This window comes from Pleurodeles waltl, chromosome 3_1, assembly GCF_031143425.1.
Source record: "Pleurodeles waltl isolate 20211129_DDA chromosome 3_1, aPleWal1.hap1.20221129, whole genome shotgun sequence".
Taxonomy (NCBI): domain Eukaryota; kingdom Metazoa; phylum Chordata; class Amphibia; order Caudata; family Salamandridae; genus Pleurodeles; species Pleurodeles waltl.
This window is the reverse complement of record NC_090440.1, coordinates 1,896,593,224-1,896,619,453: the sequence shown is the minus strand read 5'-3', so window position 1 is coordinate 1,896,619,453 and position 26,230 is coordinate 1,896,593,224. Positions and strand designations below refer to the sequence as shown.

The following is a 26,230-nucleotide window of genomic DNA, read 5'->3' as shown; positions in this document are numbered from 1 at the left end:
AACTATCAGAAGAATAAAGCACTTCAGTACGAGTATATGGAGAATGTTGGTTGAATATTAGCCCACCAGATTTCAGAGAAAAGATCAAGATGCGTTATTCAAAGAATTAAAGGCAATGATTATACCAGCTCACATGCTATTGCAGAGCAATTCACTCTTTTTACCAAGATGTTTACAGAAAGACTCAACAAATCAATATGTCTGAGCTTTTTGAATACCTGCAGGGATGTTGTCTACAGCACTTGGAAGATAGCCAGGTATTGGATTTACAAGGTGACATTTTGGAGTCTGAAGTAGACGACGCCATAAGGCCTTGCCTTCTGGAAAGACGGCCGGGGCGGATGCTATACCACTTGAATATGATAAAGTATTTGTTGATACTTCTACTGTAATTTATGCCTTTGATAGGTCACATCGATATAGACTTAGAGCCCGCTGTAGCGGGCTGTATTGGCCATTAAAGGCCCACTCCAAGGGAGCAGGACTTTAATGGCTGGAATAGACCAGCTAGGAAGGGCTATAAGGCTATTAGAACATTCTGCCACTAGAAGGCAGAATGTTCCAATAAATATAAAAAAATTCTCACAAAATTAAAATCCCCTCGTGCTCCGCGAGGCCTTTGTTCACAGCTGTTGCTGTGAACAAAGAACATTGGAATGTTGATGCTCCGGACTTTTACCAGCCAGTAAAAGCCAAGAGCACTCCATTGTTTCCAATGGAGCTACCAACATTCCAATGTTCTAATAACGGAGTAGAAATACCAGCCTCGTTGAACCTTACCAACATTGCTGTCTTTATTAAAAAAGACAAGCCGCAGAGTATAGGGGCTTATACTGGCACAGTTCCCTGATTAATTTAGATGGAAAGAGTTTTACACACATATTAGCTACTCAGCTGGGTCCGTTTATTTAGGACTTTGTCTCATCACAGCAGCGTGGTTTGTTTTGTACCCGACAGGGACATCACTAGCCATATAAATACGGCGATTGCTGTATATGATGTCCCCGAAAGAATGGGTAAAAGGGTTGCCATGACTTTATTAGATGCGGAGAAGGCCTTCGACTGGGTTAATTGGGACTTCTTGTGGGCAACAATGGGGCTCCTTGACATTGGTGGAAGATTTACTAATACACTCTCTTTACAGAAACCCTATGTCCAAATTAGCTTATGTTGGTAATTCCTCGCCTTTATTCAGTATTTTTAGGGGAACCGGCAAGGGTGCCCACTTTCTCATCTTCTATTCGCTGTGTATATTTTGAAGTCTCTCCTACTCAACCAAGGGATACAGCCAGTGCTAGCTAATGCTTTTGAGCTTAAAGTTTGAGCTTATTCTGACGAGATGGCCATTTTTACCTCAGAACCACTGGCTGCTGTTGGTCCAGTCTCCAATGTGACCAGTGGGTTTGGGAGCATTTCTGGGTATAAATGAAACTTAACCAAAACAATTGTGTTGCTCAATTTCCAGCCGACAAGTCAAATCCTGGGAACAGTTGCAACATCCACTTATTTAGGAGTCCGAGTGAGTAGCCGAGATGATCTTCATACTTAACTATTGATCTCCTTTGCAGTCAGACACCGTTAAACTACATTCATGGAATCGACTTCCTGTTAGTATAGTAGGCCGCTGTAACATTATAAAAATGATTGTTGTGTCCAAATTCTTTCCAGCCATCCTACTTCGGGGTCTAGTTTCCTTTTTTTAAGTGCCTTGGGTATGTTACTGGTAGCTTTCTATTGGGCTATAGACGAGCTATGCGTGCCATCCATTTTCTGAAAATGGCATATAAACAGGTCGAGTTCCACCTTCCCTATTTAAAGCGTAACTTTTGGGCAGCTTTTGCTGGCTGCATACAAAATGTGTCTACTGGGCACGACCAGGATCTCTCTATTTTGGGCTAAAAACTGGCTTTGAGGCCAGATGCCAAGCTTATCCTTCTAAGACTCTCCGATCCCGGTTACTACTGATGGGTCCGGTTCAAGTGTATTAATGATATTATTCGCATTTGGAGGGAAATCTGTACTAACTACTTCCTATCTGCTCTGCACAGATATACGCCACTTTGGGGAAATCCAGTGTTTTCCTATATTTTCCATGACACTTTTGGCAAGGCGTGGGCAAGGGCAGGGGTCACAACTGTTGGACAATTGTACAACAGTAATAAGTTTTGACGTTTGCTTCTCATTGGACTTCTTACGATCTCCCTCACCAAATATATTGTAAATATCTACAGCTGCGGTATTATGTTCTGCGCAGGAGTAAGGATGACATAACTCTTAAAGATTCTGATATTCTTACTCACTAATACAGGGCACCCGGTAAGGCGTTAATTAGTGCAATATATCAGATCTTTGACACCTATAATACCAATGATAGCTAATTGCTGGCTTCCAAATAGAGTAAGGGGGTTAATTCTGAGATTTGGCCAGAAGAGATCTTGGATGCTATGGAGATTATTGATCGCTCTGTTCACTCTGTACGTTTAAAGCTACAGCAGTTTAAGACCATTTGCATGCTGTGCTGTACTCCTGAAAGGATCTCAAAATGGTCCCTAAGAGAAGGTTCGGATAAAACCTGCTGACCTAAGTGTGGAGCCTTTGCAGTAGAAATAGTGCACATGTTTGCTACTTGCTAGGCACTTCAGGAAGTCTGGGCAGAAGTGGTTCAACTATCAATATCATATGTCGTATTCAATTTTCAGTTATGTTAGGGGGGTTATGCTGGCTCATACAATCGAGAACAAACCTAGCTGCAGTTCACTGATGTCTATTGTACTTACTACAGCTCGGTTGTGCATGGATAGCCCTTTCCCCTCAAAGGTATAAAGTGGTGGGTGCTTATCTGCTAAATATTTAAATTTGAGCTAGCTGTTTCAAAAGCCAGAGGCCCCAAAGCAGTTAAACATTTTCAGAGAATCTAGGTTTGCTCTAACGAGGATTAGCTCTGTGTATTAACCATCGGTTGGTTTGCTATCCTTTTGTCTTTGCCATTTTTCTTTTGTCTATATGCTGTCGGTTAACTTTGCAGTCTGGGTAATATATTGTGATTTATTTTCTCTGGTGCTAGTTGGCAATTATATCTGCAATAATGTTGTTTTGAACATGACTGACTCTGAATTTAAAAAAAAGAAGGGGTGTTGTAAACTTGCTCGTTCTTCATCAGGTGCCTTGAAGCCATTGGGTAGAGGGGGAAACATGGATTTGTGTCCTGGCTTGCACAACCCCCCCTAATAGTTTGTTTACTGGGATCCTACAAACCAAGTTTAAATTTTGGCCTTGGGAAACAGACTTGTGAGTGTTTGTGCACAAAATCTGTGGTTTGGAAAGTGGTGATAGGTTTGCAGCTGTATAAGGGATGCAAGTGGAAGTAGTTTGACATTTAACTCTGGCATTTTTGTTTATTTATTTATTTGATCATTTTATGAGCTAACATCATCATCCAACACTTTAGGGCTCTGTGCAGTCAGACACATTTTGTACGAAGGCATGATTAGAAAGAGTAGGAATCAATTTAAGTGGGATAGTGCCTGATTTGGGTGCCAGTGGAGTTGAATGATCACCAGAGTTCATGACTCCATTCATGCAAAGGAATGCTCCTTAATTCATTGATACACATTGTGCTATCATCTGGTCGAATTCACTCATATTTTCAAACTAGAAGTGAATTTACGTGGCTTTGGCATATGTTTCTAAGTGAATCTGATACTGTGAATGTACATAGATATTAGGATCTCTCATGCAAAGCGTGTGACTCCCTGCTTGTGTACACTTCCACCCTCCTGAGCTTTAGTTTTTGCCTTTTGTTGTAAAGACGTATTGGTTGCACGCCAGAGTAGATCTATATGCTTGGCCCACTCTTTTAGTTCTTAGGAGCATGAAGGAAAATGACTGGGCCCTAAACCAAGAACTTCATCAGCTCCAGCTTAACTACATTTAATATGTATCTGGTAGACAGCTTTCTTTTGGAAATAGACAGATCTTTTCCTTTAAACCTAAATCACATGTGACTAACTTCAATTGACTATTGGTTATTAATTTGATATGTTAATTACATAATTACTTGCCACGTTATTATGAGCACAATGGGCTTCCTTAGTGGTGTGAGTCCCCAAGCCTCAAAGTCTTCCCCTTGACATAGAGAAATTACCCATTTGTTGGTATATGTACTGTATAAAATGACTGTAAAAAGATTCTGTTTTCATCTTGTAGCTGTGCGGCATTCTGGAGGTGCTATTGAGTCTTCTCCAAGCCAGCCCATCTCGAGACCAACTTTTCCTTTTACTGTTTGAACCTGGTAATGCTGATATCCTCTATGCTTTGGTACTAAACCAGAGATATTCCGACAGACTGAAAGAACTTGTATTTAAGGTAATTTCTTTATTCATGTTTTTTTACTGCATTGATGTTTATTCACAAGTTAACGTTTTTACTGCAAATATTTTGTTTTCATGTGTTTTGAGACATTATCTCATTGGATCCGCATGTCTGTATTGAATTTGTTCTGGTTAGTATGGTTCAGAGCTACCCAGGTTCCGAGATTTTTTTTATCTTTGAAAGATGGCAAGTAGATTTGGGTCTGAGGTTGCCAACTTACATCCACAAATAGGAGGTTCAATCTTTTTCTTCCAGTCAGCCATAGAGACCCATTGCACTGTTTAGGAAAGTAACTTTCTGGAATTAAAAAACTGATGGCAAATGTTGTTCTGCCATCTAAACTTGGTGTGTGTGGATGCAGGCTCAGCTTCTTGGATATTTTCATATCAAGAGTGTATGTTGTCTTTGACAACATTCACGAAATGAAAGCTGAAAAACTGCTGGCAGTTGGATTGTTTGCCACCAGTGTTCCATCCGAAAGGTCAGGATTATTTCAGTAGTGCATCGTGGCACATAATGAAAAGGAGGATACTCAGGTTGAGTTTTATCTAGACAATTAATTAATCCTACTGTGTTCAACAAATATTTGTTTTCTGCCAAAAGATGCAGCATAAACCTTCTGCACCCGATGGGCGATACAAGGCATAGAGCTGCACACTTTAGCCCTCACAATACACAGGGTTTCCAGATATAACTATGGACTTATAACATATCAATGCGAACAATGTAGTTTATTAATTATTAGATTATTTTCATTTTTTCAAATGTAGTTCTAGCGAAACAGGGACATCAAATAATATAAAGGAGCAAATGTAATTCACCCAGTGCAAATAGAGAGAACTGTAGTACATTAAGAGAAAATAGAGCGTCAGTGAGAGACAAACTCACTTCCAGACATTGATGCATATGACAATGTAGACCGTTTAAACTTTATTAGGGATAATGTAATTCTGAATTTACTTTGATGCTTACACTTTATTTCTGAATTTTACAAACCATGCAGCTATATTACTGAATGATGGTATACAACACAACAACTAGTAGATACGTGAAGTGGCGACGAGAGGCATCAGAAAAACAAATGAAACAAGGAAAGATTTCTCACGCAAAAACACCACCACACGTTCACACAGTTACCTAAATACACAATTACTAAATAGTTCTTAATAAGACTAAGTAACATAACATGACTAAATATCTTCAAAATTAGACAGTCCAGGTCTTCCTTTCAGCGGATTTTCCCAGACAAAGCTAAGTGAAGTAGAGACACTAACCAGTAGTCTACTGTATGTGTTTTGTGTCTTTTCAGATGTGCCACATGACCTTCTTTTTGTTCTCAAAATTGCTCCGACTAAAACTTCTGAGGGTCCACAAGGTTAATCTCTCAAGCAGCTCATCTGAAATTCACTTCATTCTTCTGCATGACCTAACAATATGAACTATGTTACCGTAATAGGTTTTGCACTCCCAGCGGCCTTCATAGTCCTACCTGTGGATCCTAAGGAATGACAATACGGTCATCTTTATTTAATAATTATTGATGACCATTAAATAGGAGGAATGTCCTTTCTTAGTAAATATTCAGCTGTCAACAATGCATGGAATTGTTTACTGATCTTGCTAATTTATATCAATACAAAGTTGACTATGCTTCTTGCTTTCTTTCCACATTAAAAAGGAAACCTTCCAATTTGTGTCATTTTTCTGATGGATACTTCTAACCGCAGTTTAATCACCTTTAGAATATTCACCAGGTGCTTATCTGGATACTGAATGTTTCAGAGCTGAGCTCCAGTGCACTGCAGGTGGTGCCATGTGGTGCTGCGTTGTCCTTGTTCCGCCAGGAAGAGACAGAGTGGCACTGTATATGTGCCACCCTTGTGCTCTGACGTCAGTTCCTTCCTTTCTGCGTCTTTAAATGCAGATCCAGAGCTCTACTCAGTTGACAAATCCTTTCAACTCTCTTTATCCAATATCCAAAGGGCATTGTCCCCACCAAATACTCCAGGGTTCGAGCTGTGCCATGACTGTCAGAAACAAATGTAGGTTTGGGGCACAGCTCCAAAATGTGTGAATAATGTGCCCTCAGGCACCTGGAGGACACACAGCACCATGAAATAAAACTTTATGTTGCAGAACATCGAACAAAGTCACAGACCTCGTGTAAGTCCTGCACCAAGTCAAGGGCGCAGACCCGTTCCTGCTGTTGAGGCAGTTTCCCACGCCAGGTCTTCTTTGCAGTTGAAGTTGTCTGGTAAGTTGAAATCTAAATTGGAAAAGAAGCATAAGAAGTCAAAGTGGGGCTCAACCCCATCATGCTACTCTCTGCTTAGAGAGAATTTGGGAGAAGGTGAAGGTGCCACTCGGTCTTGCTCTTGATTCCTGGTTGAGGAGCCGATTCCAAAATTCACCCTGATGCACTCCAAGATACCTGTGCCATTGGTGATGCAGCAGCAGATCAAAACCTTTAAGTATGCCACTCTGCTTGTTTTTGATACTCAAGGAATTGCAGGGGCTTTCAGTCGGGTTACTGCCAGCAAAACTGTCCTCTGCACTGTTTGACCCCCTAAAACACACCTCTGATTCTGCATCAACTCTGATGCTGACTTCCATTCAAACTCCAAGACATTCGTCTGTCCCTACATCGCCGGTGCCAGATGTCGACCCCATGCTGATTTTGGTATATGACTCTGACCGAATCCATCTCGTCCTCGACCAAGCTCGTGCTTTAAAACCCAGTTCCTGCCATGATTCAGACTAAACACTTCATATGCAAAGGCCACTTACTCAGAGGCTTTCTTGGCTCACTTTCTGACCAGAAGTTGCCACTACATTAGAATAATGATGGGGACGATGCATCTCATTCCTCCCACACTATGATTATGACACTATGTACATAGAGATGTATGAGGCCATTGATCTTGATACTTCCCCAGTTATAGGGTTGAGTTTGCCCCTTGGATCCTCAACAGATGTGGGTGCTTCATTTGCCATAATGATAAGGTGTGTGGCTGGGGTTCTAGAGCTGCTGCTGCCTTCTGTTGATGCCAAGACAAATGTGCTTACTGTGGTTCTGCACCCTGGGACTGTCTCATCAGAGCCCTTATTTCCATTTAATGGACACCCTTATGGGTACTTGGTCTAAGCCTTGTTCTTGACCCCTAGTAAACAGGCAAGTGACCAGATGTCACAGACTGGCATCTGGCAGCCAAAGTTTTCTTAGACCGCATCATACTACTGAGAGTTTTGTGGCCCAGGCTTCCACCAGAAAAGTAAATCTCAGTAGATTTCCCACAACTCCTCCAGGCTGCGATTTGAAGGGGATTGAAACTTGTTTTCTCTTGATAAACATAATTATTTTTGATCTTGTGTTCATGTTCTGGGGATGTTTAAAATTACACATTTCTGTTTTTCTTTTAGAGATTTTATCCCATGATAAATGAGTAAATGGCCCAAAATGCATTGGGATTCGGTACCTATTATGACCACATAGAATATCAGTGAGATTGAGATTTTGATTAATAAATTAAATGAGCCCAGCTGCTGGATGCACAAGTGTGTGCATTTTTTGTGAAAATTCATAAGGTTTGCATTAAGGACTAAGCAGTGGACATGAGTGTGGTGCTTCACCGGCATGTGTGGTTACCATCCACTGGTTTTCCTGGAGATGTGCAGCATCCCCTACGGATATGTCGTTTGATGGGTCCTGCCTATTTGGCAAAAAGGCTGATTGTGCCTGAAAACCATTTAAAGCCTCTTTGCGTTCCTTAGGCCTTTTCAGCCGTGCTCGTCAATTTCCCCATCAGTGTTGATATCTCCAGGGCTACTCCAGAAGGCTGGCATATATACAACACCAGAACCCGCCACCACTGCAAAAGTTACCTCAGTCCCTTCACAGTATCAAACAGCCATCACAAAGGTCACCAGAGACAACGTTCTTCTCAGACCTCTGCCCCTGCAGCATCAGTCTCCAAACAGCTTTCATTTGCCCTTAGTGACACACAACTACCATGTGGTAGGCAGAATCAGATATTTTCACCAGGGTGGCTGTCCATCCCATCCAAGAGATGAGGCCTCCAGATCATCAAGCAGGGGCTCCTATTTCTTTCCGATTCACCACAGCTTTATCCTACATCAGAGCTGTTTTCAAAGGAGCACCTATCCACCTTACTATCAGAGGTGCAGGATATTACTAGCCAAAGTGACCATTGAGAGGGTGCCAGCCTTGGAAGTAGGAACAGGATCTTGCTCCTGCTATTTCCTCATGCCGAAGAAAGATGGAGGGCTCCGTTCTATTTTAGGACATTGCCTTATAAATGCCTTCCTGATCAAATGCCTTCCTGATCAATGAGAAATTCAAAGTGCTCACACGAGCCCAATTTCTGCCTTGCCCGAATCCAGATGACTGGATGGTTCCCTTGGACCTGCAAAGCACTTACTTTCATGAACCTATCCTGTAGCCATACAGACGCTACCGCCAGTTCATCGTAGGGCAGCAACATTTTTATTTTTCCATGCTCCCTTTCGACCTTGCCAGTGACTCTCAGGTGTTCACGGAAGTGATGGCCATGGTTGCTGCAGTTGTTGGTTACCGGTTTCTCCCTACTTTGACAACTGGCTGTTTAAGGTGGGGTTACAACAATCAGTCCTAGGCCACCTACAGATATATGAGCTGTTCTGAGCAAGGATCAATTGAGGGCATTCCCTCCTTCACAATAAGTCCAGGACTGTAGCAAGCAGGGTGGATCGTGGTACTGGGTCCTGTGCCAAAAGGCACTGTGCCTCTTGAGATGGCTGGAGAGTCAGGGTATGTCCTCAGTTGTGAACCACTGGGCAGGATCTTTAAACATCAGGGCAGTTGAGCTCAGCTGGCGATACATGGTGGATCACAAACGGTGGTTACATCCCAAGGTGGAGCATGGCATCTTGTGATATAGGGAGAGCCACTGCTGGATTTGCATGACTGTTGAGAACAGGCAGTGAAAAAATTCTGCACGTAGGAGTTCCCAAGTTCACGCTCTCTAGGAGATGCATTCAGGCTAGAGAGAAGCACAGGATGCCTTTTCCTCTTTTTGCCTCTGCCTCTCCTGCCCCAAGTTCTTAAGCACATCAGAAACAGCTCTGGCCTAGTCATCCTAGTGGTTTCGGAATGTGCCAGGAAATTCTAATACCTAGGAGTTCTGGAAATGATCGTCTGTCCCTCGATCAGTCTACCACTTTGTGAGGATCTTCAGTTGCAGCAGCTGGGCAGAGATTTTCAGTTTCAGCAGCTGGGCAGGGTTTTGTACCCAAACATGTGCAATCCACACCTCCGTGTGTAAAGTTTGATCAGTGGCAGTTGACTGTGTTCATTCTATCTCCTGAGGTTGTTGAGGTCGTCTTTGTGGCTATGTTGCTTGTTACATCTTTTGATGCTCAAATACATTTTCCTCATTGTGACCACTTCAGCTCATCGCACAAGTAAGCTCTAGGGTCTCTTGGTACAGCCTTATATTACCTTTCCCTAGACAAACTGGTATTGAGGACCAGAGTAATCTTCTTGCCTAAAATTGTAATGGTGGGCAATTCGTCACCCTCCTAATGTTTATTGCCCCTCCTCATCCCTCAAAAGAAGAGGAGAGACTCCATTGATTGGACCCCAAAAGAGCACTGAACTTTTACATCAATCCCACCAGTGACCATTGCCTGGGCAATAGCTTTTTGTAGGTTTCTCTAAAGTTAAAGAATGTAAACTGGTGCTGAAAAGCACTCTGTCAAGATGGATAGTTCTTTGCATTTAGATCTGCTATGTATTGGCCTTCAGAAGGACTTAGGGCCAATTTAATGATCAAAGCTGCCACCACTGTGAACCTGTTCTGGATCTCTGCCAAACCACGATGTGCATCAGTGCTACACCCATGAATTACTACTGCCTTGATGACAGAGTCCAACTGGAAGGGCATTTTACCCATTTGGTCCTGCAGAACTTTTTTAGTCTGAGCCCACTTCACAGACCTGCTATCTTGGGAGGTAGTGCTTTGGCTTCTACTCTAAAGGTGAGGAAACTGCAGTTTGCTGTATCCATCAGAAGAACAAGCGACTTACCGTTGGTAACACACTTTCTGGTGACCACTCTGTCTATCTGCAGATTGCTCACTGGGCTCCCATCTCTCCATGCTGTGGATTGGTCTCTTGTTTTACCATCTAAAAGGTCCCATATTGGAGATCTGCACACTGAAATCTCCCATTGTTTTTTGTGCTCCACTTCCAAGAGCACAGAAAGAGTCAAGCGAGAACTTACGTCAGCAGGCAGGGGTAGTACTCTTATGTGGCTGAGCTTTGTCACGTCTAGGTCGAAAAAAGGCAGTGTGGAGCTGTGTGATGCAACCTAGCAGCACGTGGGAACATGACTCTGAAAGCTTCCAGATCCAGTCAGGCACCTAGGGATATTCTTAAGGTGAGGAAGAGGCAGTTACACTGAGTTTCCACCAGAAAAAGCCTTACCGAAGGTAAGTAACTCATAAGTTAGAGAAGGGTGCCTCAACGTGACTCCTGTCATGCCCATAGGGTACTAATATTTCCATTGACTGGAGGAGGTTGTCTTGAATCAAGAGCCGTTAGAATTTTTGGTCTAGCAGTAATGATTCCAGACATATTGCAGCTTGAAATTGGATTCACACTTTCTCACATCTAGACCAGTGGCCAGTAGCTACTAGTGCCACTGTATCTTACTGTGGATATCCTCAGTACCTGTGAGTGTTCAGCCACCTGAAAAACTCTACAGCATCAACTGCTAGATTTTGAGATACAGGGGGTCATTCTGACCCCGGCGGGCGGCGGTCGCCGCCCGCCTGACGGGAACCGCCATTTGGCCGCCCCGCGGTCAAAAGACCGCTGGGGCCATTCCGACCTTCCCGCTGGGCCGGCGGGCATAGCGCCTGCCGGCCCAGCGGGAAGGCGGCCTGCAACACTGAAGCCGGCTCCGAATGGAGCCGGCGGTGTTGCAGGTGTGCGACGGGTGCAGTTGCACCCGTCGCGCTTTTCACTGTCTGCTAGGCAGACAGTGAAAAGCAGGCTGGGGCCCTGTTAGGGGGCCCCTGCACTGCCCATGCCAGGGGCCCCAGGACACCCGTTCCCGCCAGCCTCTTCCTGGCGGTGTAAACCGCCAGAAACAGGCTGGCGGGAAGGGGGTCGGAATCCCCAGGGCAGCGCTGCTTGCAGCGCTGCCCTGGAGGATTGTCCCAGCCGGGGGAAATCCGGCGGGAAACCGCCGGACCCGGCTGGGCGACTGCGGCTTTACCGCCGCGGTCAGAATGACGAATGAAGCACCGCCAGCCTGTTGGCGGTGCTTCCGTCATTCGCGATAGACCGCCAGGGTCGGAATGAGGGCCATAGTCCCCTGTACCAAAAAGGCACATAATGGACATATAATGGGAACTGGCCCTCGATTTTGGCGTGAGTGCACCACATAAAGTAACCAAGTAATATGTGCCTGTCTTTCACTTGAAGTGTGTTCGAGAATAGTTAGGAGGAATAAAGGTGATGGCTTTTAAGTGTTAACATTCAGTTAGAGAAAGTGTCAGTAGGTATGTTGAAAAAATGTAAATGAAAAATCTCTGGGATCTTGTATTGTGGGCAGTTCAGTGCTTTAGTGATATGTTGGCTTGTACTCCCATTTTAGATCTGAATCAAAAAGCAGGAGAATTATTGACCTTTGTTTCTAAAACTAACATATAACTGAAAAGACCTATTCCTGGACTCTATTGCAATGCCAGTCATGAGTCACAGTGCTCAGTTGTTGTATGGTAGGACCCACAGATCTCAAAGTAGTTCATGTTATCACTAGTCCTCAGACAAGAAGATCTAAGCAATGGGTAAAGATTTTGAAAGGGGTATTATGGGCAGCGCACAATACATTAGTAAGAGGCAAGGGATTTGAGGACTCTGGCTACTCGCTTGCTTGCTTCTGAAGTAGCACAGTTGCTACAACATATTACCGTAGAGAAAGAAAACAATTGTCTTACAGCCAAATATAATGAAGACAAGAGAGAGATTATGGCCATGGCCCCCAAAACGTATTGATGGTAGAAAGTTAGAAGATGGATGCACTGGTTTCCAAAAGAAGCGAAGAAGGCAGCATGATACTTGGAGCCTCTGTACAAGTTTATTGCCAAAACCCCTTATTGAAATACTGTTATGTTGTAGTTAGCGTGAGTCCTTCGGTGCTGCCATCGTAATTACCTTGGCAATAGAATGTACTGGGGATTCTATGAAGGACGGTTGAGGATCGGGGGAAAGGAGACACCGGTTGCTGTTTATGCTGCTCTGGGTGGATACAATAAAAAGGCATTGAATAAGGAAAAAGAGACTGTGTCAAGTGGCGACGAGTCGCATCCACCCTTTATCGGACCCACGTGATTTTGGTGACATTTTAAGATTTTGTGTGTGATATTTGAGAGGTGTGCATTTCGGACTGTTTCGGTGGTTCGGAACGACAGCTGATCGTAACAGCTGATTGTCAGCAACGTATTCTGCTTTCCGACGCGCATATATTCTTAAGCATACAACTGTGTAGAATAACAGCTGACCGTAACAGCTGATTGGTTGTAATGCGTTTTGTTGAAATATGCGCATTCATTTAAAAACGAACAATGTGTTTTACAAAACACGCGGGCACCTCTCTAAGCACAGCTGTCTGTGAACAACGCGCATTTTCTTCAGGTTAAGACGCGAGCACTTTCTTGGATTTTTCTTTACAACTACTTTCAGCTTTTGAAAATGGCAGCTGAGCAACGCGTTTTTCTTCAGTGATAGGTGATGTGCTCTACAGTACACGCACGCACCTCGTACTGTTTTTAAACCTACTACGGCTACTTTCTTCATCTCTGACTGTGGCTGCCTGATGATTATTACATTTTTTGCAGCATAAACTTACTGTATTCTGGTGAATCCTGCTCTCACTGATATTCATGAAACATAGTTTTTACAGGAAATTCTTTTACGACAGGAAGTGAATATAGACTAGTGTGCTAACATAACGAGAACTTTGGCACATTCAGGAAGTACAACGAAAGAATCTTTTACCGGACAGTTTTACCTACATTTTATATCCTTTTATTATCAATAATGACTCACCAGCCTCTCCTCAGCATGTCTCAGCCTCCACAATTCTTATCTGAACGAGGCAAACCAATTCTACCATAGAAAAAATGTATAAATGTATTTGACTCATACTTAATTGGTATTGGTGGAGAGAAATTTTCACCTGCAAGAAAACAAGGCATTTTATTACACAATTTATGAGTGGAGGGACGGAATATTTATGATAGCCTTGATTTGATAACTATTGGTACAGCTGAGGGTGAACCTAGAGATGTTTATGACATGTCACTTATGATGCTCAAAAAACATTTTGGTGGTTGCATAAATGTTGTTATGGAAAGACACAAGTTTCTTATGAGAGTGCAAGCTAAAGATGAAAGGGTTGGCAACTACATTGCTTCACTCAAGACGTTGGCTCAAACATGTGACTTTGCTGAACTCACGGACTCCTTAATACGTGACCAACTTGTGCGTTGTACTAACAACCCTAGGGTCCAAGAAAAACTACTGGCTAAGAACTCAACCTTGCAGGAAGCTCAGATCATCGCTGAGAGCATGGAACATGCCATTTTATGGGCCAAGGAGATGAAGGGTGCAGGTCTCAGTCATGGCATCCATACTGAATCTGCATTTCCGAGTTCTTCCTGTGATTGTGTTCAGGAATGTGACTTTGTGCAGAAGGTGTCCAGTAAAGCAAAAATTAGTAATGATACCGTAGAGAAAGGCAATGTCAGATGTTACAAGTGTGGCAATGTTGGTCATTTGGCTAATAACCCAAAATGCTTTGCTAGAAATGTAAATTGCAGGAATTGTGGAAAAAGGGGGCATTTAGCGAAAGTTTTCAAAAGTTCAAAAGTGAATATAGTCAGCGAGTCAACAAGCGCACAACAGATGATTTTGCATGTTGATTATACTAATCAACAGTGCAGTGAAAATGAGCTAGTAATGCCAAAATGTGATATTGGTATTGATGGGAAAACTGTTCCAGTACTTGCTGATTCAGGATCCCCGTTTACGCTAATTGGGGACAAGAATTAGGAAAGGATCTTTGCAGGTGAAAAGATTGAACTAACTCCACCTGACATCGATCCTATTGGATATGGTGGACAGAAAATTGATCTTATTGGATACTCTGTGATGACGATAGAATTTAAAGGGCGTGAAACGGTTGGAAAGGTTTACGTGGCAACAATTTGTTGGGGTAGCGCCATCAAAGAGATTTAGGAATCGTTTTGAACCCTAACACTCCTGACCAGGTTCTTTCTGTTTCTAATTTGGGTGATGATGAAGGAATTGTAAGAAATTTCCCAGAGGTCTTTAATGATGGGCTGGGATTACTGAAAAATTTCAAACATAAAATCATATTAAAATCCAGTGCCAGTCCAGCTGTATTCAAAGTGAGGAAGGTGCCCCTCCTGATGTTGCAGCCCTTGCAAGAAGAGCTTGACAGATTGTTAGGTTTGGGTGTTATAGAAGAGGTTGAAGCTTCAGAGTGGTTAGCACCCATAGTTTTGGTTCCCAAAGATAATGGAAAAAAAAATCTGATTATGTGTGGTCCTTCGAGGTCTCAATCAATGCATTTGGGTAGACCGCCAGCCGTTGCCTAATATTAATGAGACTTTGACCATGTTAACTGGGGCTAATGTATTCAGTGTTTTGGATCTCTCTGCAGCGTATCATCAGATTCTGCTTGATGAAGATTCAAGACATCTTACTTCTTTTGTTACTCCTCTGGGGGCTTTCAGATATGTTAGAATGCCTTTTGGTTTGGCATCTGCTGCTGCTTGTTTTCAGAGAATTATGAAGGAGGTACTTAAAAATCTTGATTCTGTTTTGTTTTTCCAGGACAACATTCTTGTTTACGGCAAAGACACCGTCAAGCATGATACTATGCTTAGGGCTGTTCTTATGAGGTTGAGAGAAAATGGGTTGACTGTAAAGAAGGAGAAATGTAAATTTAGAGTTGGAACTGTTTCTTTTCTTGGTCACACTATCTCTGGAGATGGTATTAAACCAAAATTAGAGTTAGCGAGATCAATTATGTCAGTACCAATACCGGTAGATAAAGATCAAGTACGATCGTTTCTTGGTCTTGCAGAGTACTACTCTAAATTTGTCAAGAATTTTGCGAGTATTGTGCAACCATTAAGAAGGATCCTGAAGAAGGGTGTGAAGTATGAGTGGACTCCACAGTGTTAGGAGGCCTTTAATGCTGTGAAAAATGACATAGGAAAGATGCCCACTTTAGGCCATTTTGATGTTAAGCGCAAAACATTTTTATCCACTGATGCTAGTTTGAAAGGCCTTGGTGCAGTTCTCTCGCAACATGTGGATGGAGAAGAAAGAGTAGTGGCGTTTGCATTGCGTTCTCTTAAAAGTCAAGAAGAACGGTATTCTGTGATTGAGCGTGAAGCATTGGCTTGCACCTGGGCTATAAATCATTTCAAATATTACTTATGGGGTTTACCTTTTGTACTCAGGAGTGATCACAAACCCTTAGTACAGTTATTCACCTGCCGAAACATTGAGAATACGAAACCACGCATCAAGCGTTGGGTGGAGAGCCTGTTAGACTTTAATTATTTAGCGGAGTATTATCCTGGAAAGAAGAATATTACTGCTGATTTCCTGTCTAGACTACCAGTGGTTGATTGTAGTTTTGATGAGCAAGTTCCGGTGTTGTGGATCAAGGAATCTGCTCTAGACAAAGTGGAATGGGATAGAGAATGTAGTAAAGACCCGGTTTTAAGAGTGGTCGTGGAATATGTGGTTCAAGGGTGGCCATGTTTGAGTGATTGTCATGAAGATACCAAAGTTTTTTGGAATGTTAGGGATGAGTTGAGTATCATCGATGGCAATTTGTTCAGGAATAATAGGTTAATTCCTCCTTCTAGTTTACGTGAAAAGCTGTTTAATTTAGGTCATTAGGGACATCTAGGTAGGAATCTCACAAAAGCTAGTATCAGAGAGTGTTATTGGTGGCCGGGTTTAGATAAACAGGTTGAGGTTGTTGTGAAGGACTGTTTACAGTGTGCTGGAAATGACAAAATCCAGGGTAATTCGGACTGCCCCTTTATCTCCAGTTTCCATTCCTGATGAACCATGGGTCAAATTGGGTTTGGATTTGGTGGGACCTTTTGAAATGTTACCATACAATGAAAGATTTGTGATTGTCCTTGTTGATTACACTTCTAAATGGGTCACTGCTAGTTGTGTACACTCTGTTACCACCAAAACTGTGATAGATTTTTTGACTGATGTGTTTGCCTGTGAAGGGATTCCCAGAGTGATAGTGACTGATAATGGTGTTCAGTTCACTTCTTCAGAAATGAAGGATTTTCTTAAGAATTTGGCAATCTCTCATTTTCGCACAGCACTTTATGCACCCCAAGCTAACGGGTTGGTTGAGAAAATGAATCAGTTGGTGAAGGCAAGTGTTCAAGTAGCTCTGGAAAATAAATTTCCATTAAAAACTGTGTTGAGGGAGAAGTTATGGGCCCACAGGAATGCACCAAATATTGTTACTGGTATGTCTCCGTTTCGTATTTTAAAGGGTAGATTAGCAGGCTCAAAGCTAAATCCTTCGTGGTTGCATCCTAAAACTCAAGTTAGAGCAAAGTTCAATGACTTAAGGAATATTCGAACTAGAGTAATTGCAAACCAGACAAAGTATAAGAAGCGTTTTGATGAGAGGCGTTGTGTACGTCAGAAGAGTTGGTGTGAGGGTGATTTGGTGTTTATTAAGAAACCTGTGTGGTGTCCTAAAGGAGAATCTAAATATATTGGACCGAAGAAGATTATAGAAGTAAAGAAGAATGTTGTTGTTCTAGAAGGTGGAGAAGTTTGGAGCATGTCGCGACTAGCCAAGTGTTCCAAGTTGTTGTTGGATAAACATGATGCTGGGCCTGATGTAGATGTGAATGTAGGAGTAAGAAGGAGTGGAAGGAGCTGCACATATCCTAGACATCTCAGGGATTTTGTGTGCTAAAGTTATACTTCATCTATATCTTCAGAACCGTGATTAGAACTATTTCCATGAATTGTTCTGTAAGTCCTATATTATGTGTGTTTTTATGTAAATGTATATAGTTATTTTATGTTTTTTTATTTATTTATTAAGAGGGGAAGATGTGTTATGTTGTAGTTAGCGTGAGTCCTTCGGTGCTGCCATCGTAATTACCTTGGCAATAGAATGTACTGGGGATTCTACGAAGGACGGTTGAGGATCGGGGGAAAGGAGACACCGGTTGCTGTTTATGCTGCTCTGGGTGGATACAATAAAAAGGCATTGAATAAGGAAAAAGAGACTCCGTGTCAAATACATGATTTAACTCTGAGCTGAAAACACCTGAGCAAAAAAAAAAACAGCTTTCCTAAATCAGAAAGCTTGTGCTTCATTTCCCAAAAAGTTTTGAGGAGTTCTTTGAAAGACATCCTAAACACGTGAGGTGGTACAATATTTGTTCATAAAACGTAACTGAGTTAGATACAAGCATCTGCCTTGTAAAGTACTGGAAAAGGGCAAGAGTAACACAATTCAAAGAGGAATGAGAAAGGAAGGATCAGGAGAAAAATACAATATATTAATTAGGTCTTAAAAGAAGACTTATATAACACAATACAATGCGTTCTTCCCCTTTGAAAGTATACTCACAGATGAAATGCTACATAAATATAGTACCATGGATTGTTCTATTACTCGTCTTGTAATAGAATCTTAATGGGTTTCACAATGAAAAACAAAATTTTAGAAGCTAGTTGTGTGGGGTCTAATGCAGCAGCTTTTTCCCGAAGATTTGTATATAATCCAACCAATGTAAAACATGCATCTTACAAACATTCTAGAAATCGGATTATAGGTGTCATGTACGCCAGCCATCTAGCCACTGTCATCATGTCCTAGCATTTTCTAACGCACAACTAACCTAGTTCACTTTTGCAACTTTCATAGTACAAGATTTAGATTTGTCTAAATTGATCACACCTGGTAGTAACATTTTAGTCAAATCTCCTTCATCTATGTCATTACACTTGGGGTGTTGAATTTAAGTTGTTTGTGAAGCAGTCTGTTAGCCAAATTGGTTTTGTTTACCTCTGCTTTATTGATCAGTTTTATTAGCTTCCATTTTTTTTAGCAAATTAGATGATGCTCTACCTCTAAGCAGAACAAATTCTTTCCAATTAACACGTAGGTGGCTAGCCCTGTAAGCCGTAAGTCTCTGTCTAATAGTTTTAACCAAAAATGATTGTTATGAAAAGCACGTTTCTCATTGACCTTGAAATAATGATTAAACTGTTCCACGTGGCCATTACGTTGAGGGTCTTAAACTGCTGAAGTAATGTGAAGGAAGGAGAATGTCTCAGTCGGATGACGCTCAGAAAGTAAACTGGGATCATTTTGTACCGAGTTCACAAATGTATTACTGGTGTCCCCTGCAGTTCCACCTTTCCCATCCAACTCCATTATTTCAACAAATACAATAAGTCTGGTGAAGGAGATGTGTGCCATTAAAAAATGCTTGCTGTTGTCTATATTTTGGGTACAGAACCAGGAACTTAATTTTCTCAAAGGTGATGGTTAACTTTTTAGCTGTGCAGTAGTAGTAGTAGTACAAAAACTTTATTCGACTTTCAGCAAGTCATAAAAGTATCAATTAAAACACGTCTACATATAAAAACACAGTAAATAGGTAAATAATGTAAGAAATATAAATATAAATGACAGGAATAAAATACATATGAGTCAATTTCCATTCATGCATGGCTATATGACCTCATTTAAATTTACACCAATGCCCCCATAGACTTCTTGCAGCTAGTACCGAACATAAGAAATTTGCCAAGGTTCCACACATTTCAATGTAGGATAAAACCTGTATTCTGATATACGCAGTACGGGACTGACGTAAGTTAAGCGATCTTAAAAGAGGAACTAAGAGTGTCTTTCTCTGTTTTGTATAAAATTTGAGAACAAAACCACATGAATCGTAGACTGTAATGACGTTGCGTCACAAGGACATGCCCTTAAGATTGGACTCCAATCATTCATAGTCGGGAAGGTTACTAAACGGTGGAAGGTATCTAACCATAGTCTTGTAAGAACAAAGCGGTTCCGAGGATTTACCACATTTGCCAGATAGGGCTGCATACCCTCCACGGACAAAATTAATTGGTTAGGCATTACACTGGGCTTTTTTGATTCCGCTCCCCATCAACATTCTTCTAGGTACTTCAATGTTAAAACCCTCAATTCCTTCCTAGTAATATATTCCAATGAGTCCGGATTTGTGTAGTATTCTTTACTACCCATGTCTTCGAAAAAGGTCTTAATATATCTCAACCAGGGGACTCTTAACGAATATGTTAGGGATATACAATCAGATAAAATGATTTTGTTTAATCCAGTGTGTTCAGAGGTCCAAACTTTGTGCCATAATAACAGTGGCTGTATCCTTATCAGATCAGATAAAAACGAGACCCCTAGCTCTGCATGGATTATATACGATGATGTACCATTTGGTACCAATAACAGGTGTCTTAGGAAGTCATTTTCCACCTTCTGGATTGGTTTACAATTAATATATCCCCAAATACCTGTTCCATACATCGCGGACGGAATACACTTGGCTTTATAGATTTTTACCATGTTCGGCTGGGTAATCCCTCCTAGCTTTTTTTAGAAGACTTTCAGCTCCGCCGCCGTCGTCTTGATAATCTGGTCCTTTTTTGTTTTCATACAGTGTGCCCAGGAATCCTTTTTACCAAACATTATGCCCAAGTATGAAAATGTTCGAGCTATGTCGACCTTCCCCCCGTGGGTAGTAATGTTTTGGATCTTGCCCTGTTTCCTACCACAATTCATTATGAAAGTTTTGGAGTGATTGACGGAGAGACCCAAATCTGTCATAAATATTATGCAGGCAGTTAAAAGTTTTTGAAGGGCTAATGGTGTCCTGGCCATAAGAACTGCATCATCTGCGTAGAGTAATACCGGAAGGGCATGATCGCCTATTTGAGCAAGATCTTTACATCTAGTTGTCAGTTCGGATTCTAAATTATTTATGTATAGTGCAAACTAGAGCGGGGCGAGTACACAACCTTGGCGAACTCCTCTATGTATGCTAAAAGGCCTAGTGCATTCCCCTCTTGTCCCATACCTTACTCTTGCTTTGCACCCTGTATAGAGGTCCCATATGAACTGATTAATTGATAAATCTACCCCCATTCTACTTAGAATGTCCCATAACTTCTCATGTAGTACGCAATCAAAGGCTGAAGATAAATCTATAAAAGCCAAATACAAATTACTCTCTCTGGTCCTTGTATACTTTCCAATTATGATGTTTAAGTTCAAACCCTGCTCCACCGTTCCTATTCCTGTACGTAAGCCATATTGTACTGGAGACAAAATACCATTTTCATCTGCCCATGTTTGTAATCTATTCAAGATAATTCTCCCTGCTATTTTAGCTGATGTGTCGAGTAGAGAGATTGGCCTGTAGCAAGCCGGGTTCAGCCGGTCGCCTTTTTTGTATATAGGGACGATAATAGTTTCGCCATGATGATGGAAGGCCCTGTATGCAGAGTGCCCTCAGTGTTTGAGTCAGTAAGGGGCCCCATAGCTGCGTATTAGACTTATATAAATCTATCGGGACACCATCAGGACCCGGCGCCTTCCCCACTTTGCTTAAATTTATGGCTTCCACTACTTCCTCTAAACTGAACTGAGGCATTATGGTCGGGCGTGGGCTTTCCTGGGCAACTAAATCTTTTAAAAGTTCTGGAGACTCTCGATCGCTGGGGTGAGAATACATTTTTGAAAAATGTGCAATCCAATCCTCTTCGGAAATTGCAATTTCCATCCTAGCAGTATGTCTGTCCCCCAGCATTGGAGTGTTTATTGTTTTCCAGAAAAGAATGTTGTCCTTCATTCGGCTAGCTTCATGTAAGGTTTCCCACAATTTTTCATTCAAGATAGATTTCCTTTTTTTTATGGCTATTTTGTATTCCTGTCTGTACGTGCGTATTTCAGTCAGGCACCTTATTGGGGCACTTAGAGCCTTTTTTAGTCTCTTGTGTGCTTTCGTGCAGTCATGGTCAAACCAGCCCATTTCCCTTCTCTGTCCTACCTTTCCCGTTCTGATTGTGAGAGCTTCTTTCACACCTTGCGTAATCTGCAAGAAGGCGCTTAGACACTTTCCTTGGTCAATGTCCTTGCTAAGACAATCTATAAAGGCTTGTTTATGGTCACATATTAGCTGCTTAAGTAAGGTCTGTGGATCCATTTGGGCCCATCGCAATGTGGATCCATTGCGTGAGGCTAATTCAATATCATTTACCACTGTGACCTTGACGAGTTTGACCGTTATGGGGTGGGTTAGGGAAAGGTTCACACTCTGTGGGAAGTGATCGCTTATCGCAATGCCAAATAACGTATAGTTAGTAAGGTAATGTGCAAGATGGGTTGAAATTAATACATAATCAATCACTGTATCTGCACCCCTTCCATTAAAGGTTGGTTTAAACTGAAATGATTCCGAAAATAATTCATTTGCAAATGACAGATTAAGCTTTGGATCATTAGGTTCATTGCATCTCCTTGGGTGCTATGAGTAAAATGGGGCCTTAAGCCAGTGTTTTCAGTGTCCCAGCCACATACCTTCTCCGAAGGTTCATTACAAGGATGGACATTAAAATCACCGCCCCATATAATGAGGGTCTGATGCCTGTTATTTGCCCATATTTTCTCTAAGTCCTCACCCATCTCCGTTAAAATATTGGGAACTTCCCCTAGCTGTGCAGTAGTGTTTGAAGCTTTGTAATAAATGACGCTTGGCAATTTTGAGCCGTCAATACAGCTTCATCATAAATAGAAGGATGGAAGCTTTTTCGCCTTTTACTTACTGGAATGTCTAATTGTGTGGCTTCAAGACTTTTCCCATTGTGGTTGATATTCGGGTTGAATAATACTGGGGCTAACATGCATTCTTGGCGTACACCGGTCTGAATTGGGAACTCTGTAAAAAATAATAATTTTAAAAAACCAAACAATTTTTTTTTATTGTGCATCATATCTCACTCTGGTCTTGGTAGAGCCATTGTAAGACACTTACTTGATTAAGAGACCAAGAAACCTGCATATATTACTGAATAATAGGTTTCTGTCAACTGAATCCATTGCCATTTTAAGGTCCACTGGGCAGTCTTATTAACTTGCATTGGCGCTTAGTTCAAATACTTATTTGAAGAACTCTTTGAAGTTATGAATGAGAGAATGGGATTGAATGTCAGTCTTGAGCTGGTTCTACTCATATCGGAAAATTGGCAGCAGTGTATAAAAATGTCTAACTTCCTTTCCAACCTGTGGCGTTTGTTATGGTGTTCCCCTATGCCCTAGTCTCCATCCAAAGCAGCTGTAACATCACATATAATTTCAACGCTGACACATCTTTCTGAGACACTCCTTCTGAGAGAACAGGGACCACAGGGTTAATATCCTTGAGAATATTCAAACATGTATGTTGTATCACCACCTGAAATTTAATCTGTTGAAAACTGACCTTCCTTTGCTATCCCCAATGAGCTGCACTATCCTGAGTCAAACTCAGGCTTCATACTAAACTGAAACTCTGTGGAGTGCACATTCCTGAGGCTTGTACGTTGTTAAAACCACCAGTATTCAAGCACACATCAATGCAGTGCCCAAAGCACAATTTCAACTTAGATCCCTCCTTGGAATCAATTATTTTATTTTGAATAATGTCAAGACTTGACAATAGAAACTCCTTAAAGGTAGAGATTCTGATTCTGCACTTTGCTCCTCTTAGGTATCCCTCTCTGCAGCTGCAAAGCTGGCCCAGGTACCTTAGTTCCACCACATATTGTTGATTGTGATCTTACTAAAGTGGTTGACCACAGAAGCAAGAAACCTCTTTAAACTTGCCTTTCTGAAGCCTAAAGCTGCTTTCCAAACACCCAGCTACCTAGTCCAAAAATCTCAGGTGGACAGCACCTCCTTAGAAATAGAGATAACCTCTACTTTGAAATATCATTATTGAAGACAACAAAAAGCCTAAAACATTAATTCTCTGGATGCGCTTGGACAGGATCATAATTGGAACAATCCTTCTTTCTGGTGCTTTTGAAAAATAACTAAAATCATACTTGTTCAACATCATTTCCATGCCTGAATGATCCTTGCCATTTCTGAATCTTCTGATAATGACACTTTTCATTTAATAGTGTGATGTCCAGTTATGCTAGCCATCATATCTAGCTAGATGCTATAAAAATACAGTGTTATATTGCCAGGCGGTATATTATATGTTTGCATATACAGTTTCATACATGCACAAAACTGCCACAGTGTAAAGTGTGCTGTCACCCACAGGGTCCTGTCCATGCTATATTAAGACTACTAATAAAACCCTTGCAATTGCAAGACGCCATTTATGGGGAGCATCGGTAGAGCAGCGTTGCATGAATCCTGAGAGGGTCTGAGCTCATAGCTGGTAGAGCAGCGTTGCATGAATCCTGAGAGGGTCTGAGCTCATTAGGACAGTTACTTTGCCTATGTGCCCTTGTTTAGAGATTTTGTGGTAACTTTGCATTTAATATGTCTGTGGCAGATTGAAGACCAACTGCTGACTTGTAATAAAGTCTATGAACGGAGCAAACAGCGTATTCGACTGAGGGAAGTTGGATACTCGGGCCTGGGACTCCTCCTAAATGAAGCCCCTGTGACCACTACGCTCATAAAATGTCTTCTCCGACAAGTGCTTCATGCAGGTAGACTTAAATGTGTGAGAGTAAACTTGCTTTTAAAACATGTTTTCAGTTTTTAGTTGCTTTAGACAACACAACATGTTTTCTACAGTTTGTTTCATATACCTTAATTCCCCCTCAGTATCTGTTGACATGACCTGTTTATGGTGGAGACATATTGTGTTTTTCTGTGTTTTTTCTCCTGCAGATCCTGTTGTAAATTATAGGGACCTAGTAGCAGTGGTGCATCTGGCACACAGAGCGGATCTGTCTGTTCGGTTGGCTATCTGCAGGAAGGTTAGTTTTCTTTAAAACTTCAGTAACCCTCCACTCAAAATATCTTCTAGCATTTATTTTCTGAATTTATGAAAAAATACTATGTGGGTGGTTATTAAAACAGGAAATCTTTTGAATATAACTTTTGATTTTATGACATCGAATCCAAGACAGCATTTCCCTTTATATACAGTGCCATCTAAGAACTTTCTGACCTTGCATACAATAGTCATGATGCATTTTAAGTGTTGGTGGAAGTATAAAATTGACAGATTGATAATCTCTTAACTAGGCAAAAATAGGCTTTGAGTGACACAATGCTGCACTAATTTGTATACCCGTAAGAATACAGCACTTTTTATAAAAGTTAGGAAAACAGGTATTGCACTTCACAGAAACCAGACAAATATATTACATTTTAAATGCTAAGTTATTTGTGTGCTCAGTCCACCTGAACAACATCATTGTTTTATGAATTTGGGAAGCATTGTGTAGGAATGTGCTGTATGTGTTGAATGTGCTGCATACATGAAAAAAAGTAAAATAATTCAGTTTAAAATATATTAAGCAAATGCAGCACCACCACTTCACAACTCATTTTCTGGTCCTGTTTTAATTGGGAGAAAATTTACATAATCTATAGCACAAAACTGTTTGAAGACACAGGAATGACACAGGGCACATATACAAGTAAATAGGAGAAATATGATGAAAAGGCACTGAAAATATTGTTAGAAAAATAACCTATGATTGGGCATTGTTGTAATTCTCCTTCCTCTCTATCAGTTCTATCCAAGAGCACTTTTTGAAAAATGATAATGTTTGGACTTGCATGGCTCTTTGGTGTCTCTCTCTCTCTTTCTCTCTCCGTCTCACTCTCTCCCTCTCACTCACACTAGGTGTTGCAGCTGATGCAGTCCCAGCCAGAGGCAGCACACCAGATTTCACAGCAGTTAGGCTGGCAGGAGACAATGGTCAGGCTCTTCTTAAAAGAACATTCTGAAGCCAAGAATGGCCCCAAGGAAAGTAAGAGGGAGTCCAGAGAAGATACTGATGACAGGAGACTGTCTGATGAAGAGCTGCAAAGGCACAACATTGACAATAAAAATTTAGATAAAGTTAACAGTTTTGCTTCAGCTAATGCCTCGTATCAAACGTTGATCTCAGAGGACACAAAATCCCTTGAAACAAGTCACCAGTCTCATTCTGAGATGCAATATCAAGATGATAACTTTTTGAGTGAAAACCCACTCGTTACAGAAGATCTGGAAGAGCCCTGGCTTAGTGATCCCTCCTATCTGAGTTTGGACCTTGACCCCTATGGATTGGCTGACAGTGGGAACCAAACATCAATCAGTTTACCCAGTACTCCATCACCTCTGGAAGCTTCCAAAATCTTTGCAGTGATTCAGCCTGATCAAGAGACCAGTCATGTAAACAATACAAGCTTTGGCGATGAATTCACGTTCAATGAAAAGTATGAAAACCGAAAGGTAATTATTACCATGATTCTTGTACACAGTACTGTATTTAGATCCAGTGCATTTTAAGTGATTAAAAATGGTGGCTTTCCAGACAAAATTAAGGATATTTCAAGTGAGCTAGCATCAATGGCTTTTACTAGTGAGAAAGCACATCTTGTTGAATTTTGGTACTAATACCTCAGAGAGGTGAAACACTGCTTTTCTCTCACAACGATGATTGCTAAAATGAAACACAAAATAGTAGGAATAATTTA

At 41.4% G+C, this 26,230-nt stretch overlaps 1 protein-coding gene across 4 annotated transcripts in view; it reads left to right on the top strand.

Moving 5' to 3' along the window:
- Window positions 1–26,230, top strand: part of NBEAL1 (neurobeachin like 1) — a 672,403-nt gene that overhangs the window by 405,386 nt on the left and 240,787 nt on the right. For all 4 annotated transcript variants that reach the window (XM_069226032.1, XM_069226034.1, XM_069226033.1 and 1 more), the window contains exons 24-27: window positions 4,207–4,365; window positions 24,081–24,240; window positions 24,425–24,513; window positions 25,392–25,985. In XM_069226032.1, the coding sequence (XP_069082133.1) occupies window positions 4,207–4,365; window positions 24,081–24,240; window positions 24,425–24,513; window positions 25,392–25,985 (1,002 nt within the window). The remainder of the gene's footprint in view (window positions 1–4,206; window positions 4,366–24,080; window positions 24,241–24,424; window positions 24,514–25,391; window positions 25,986–26,230) is intronic.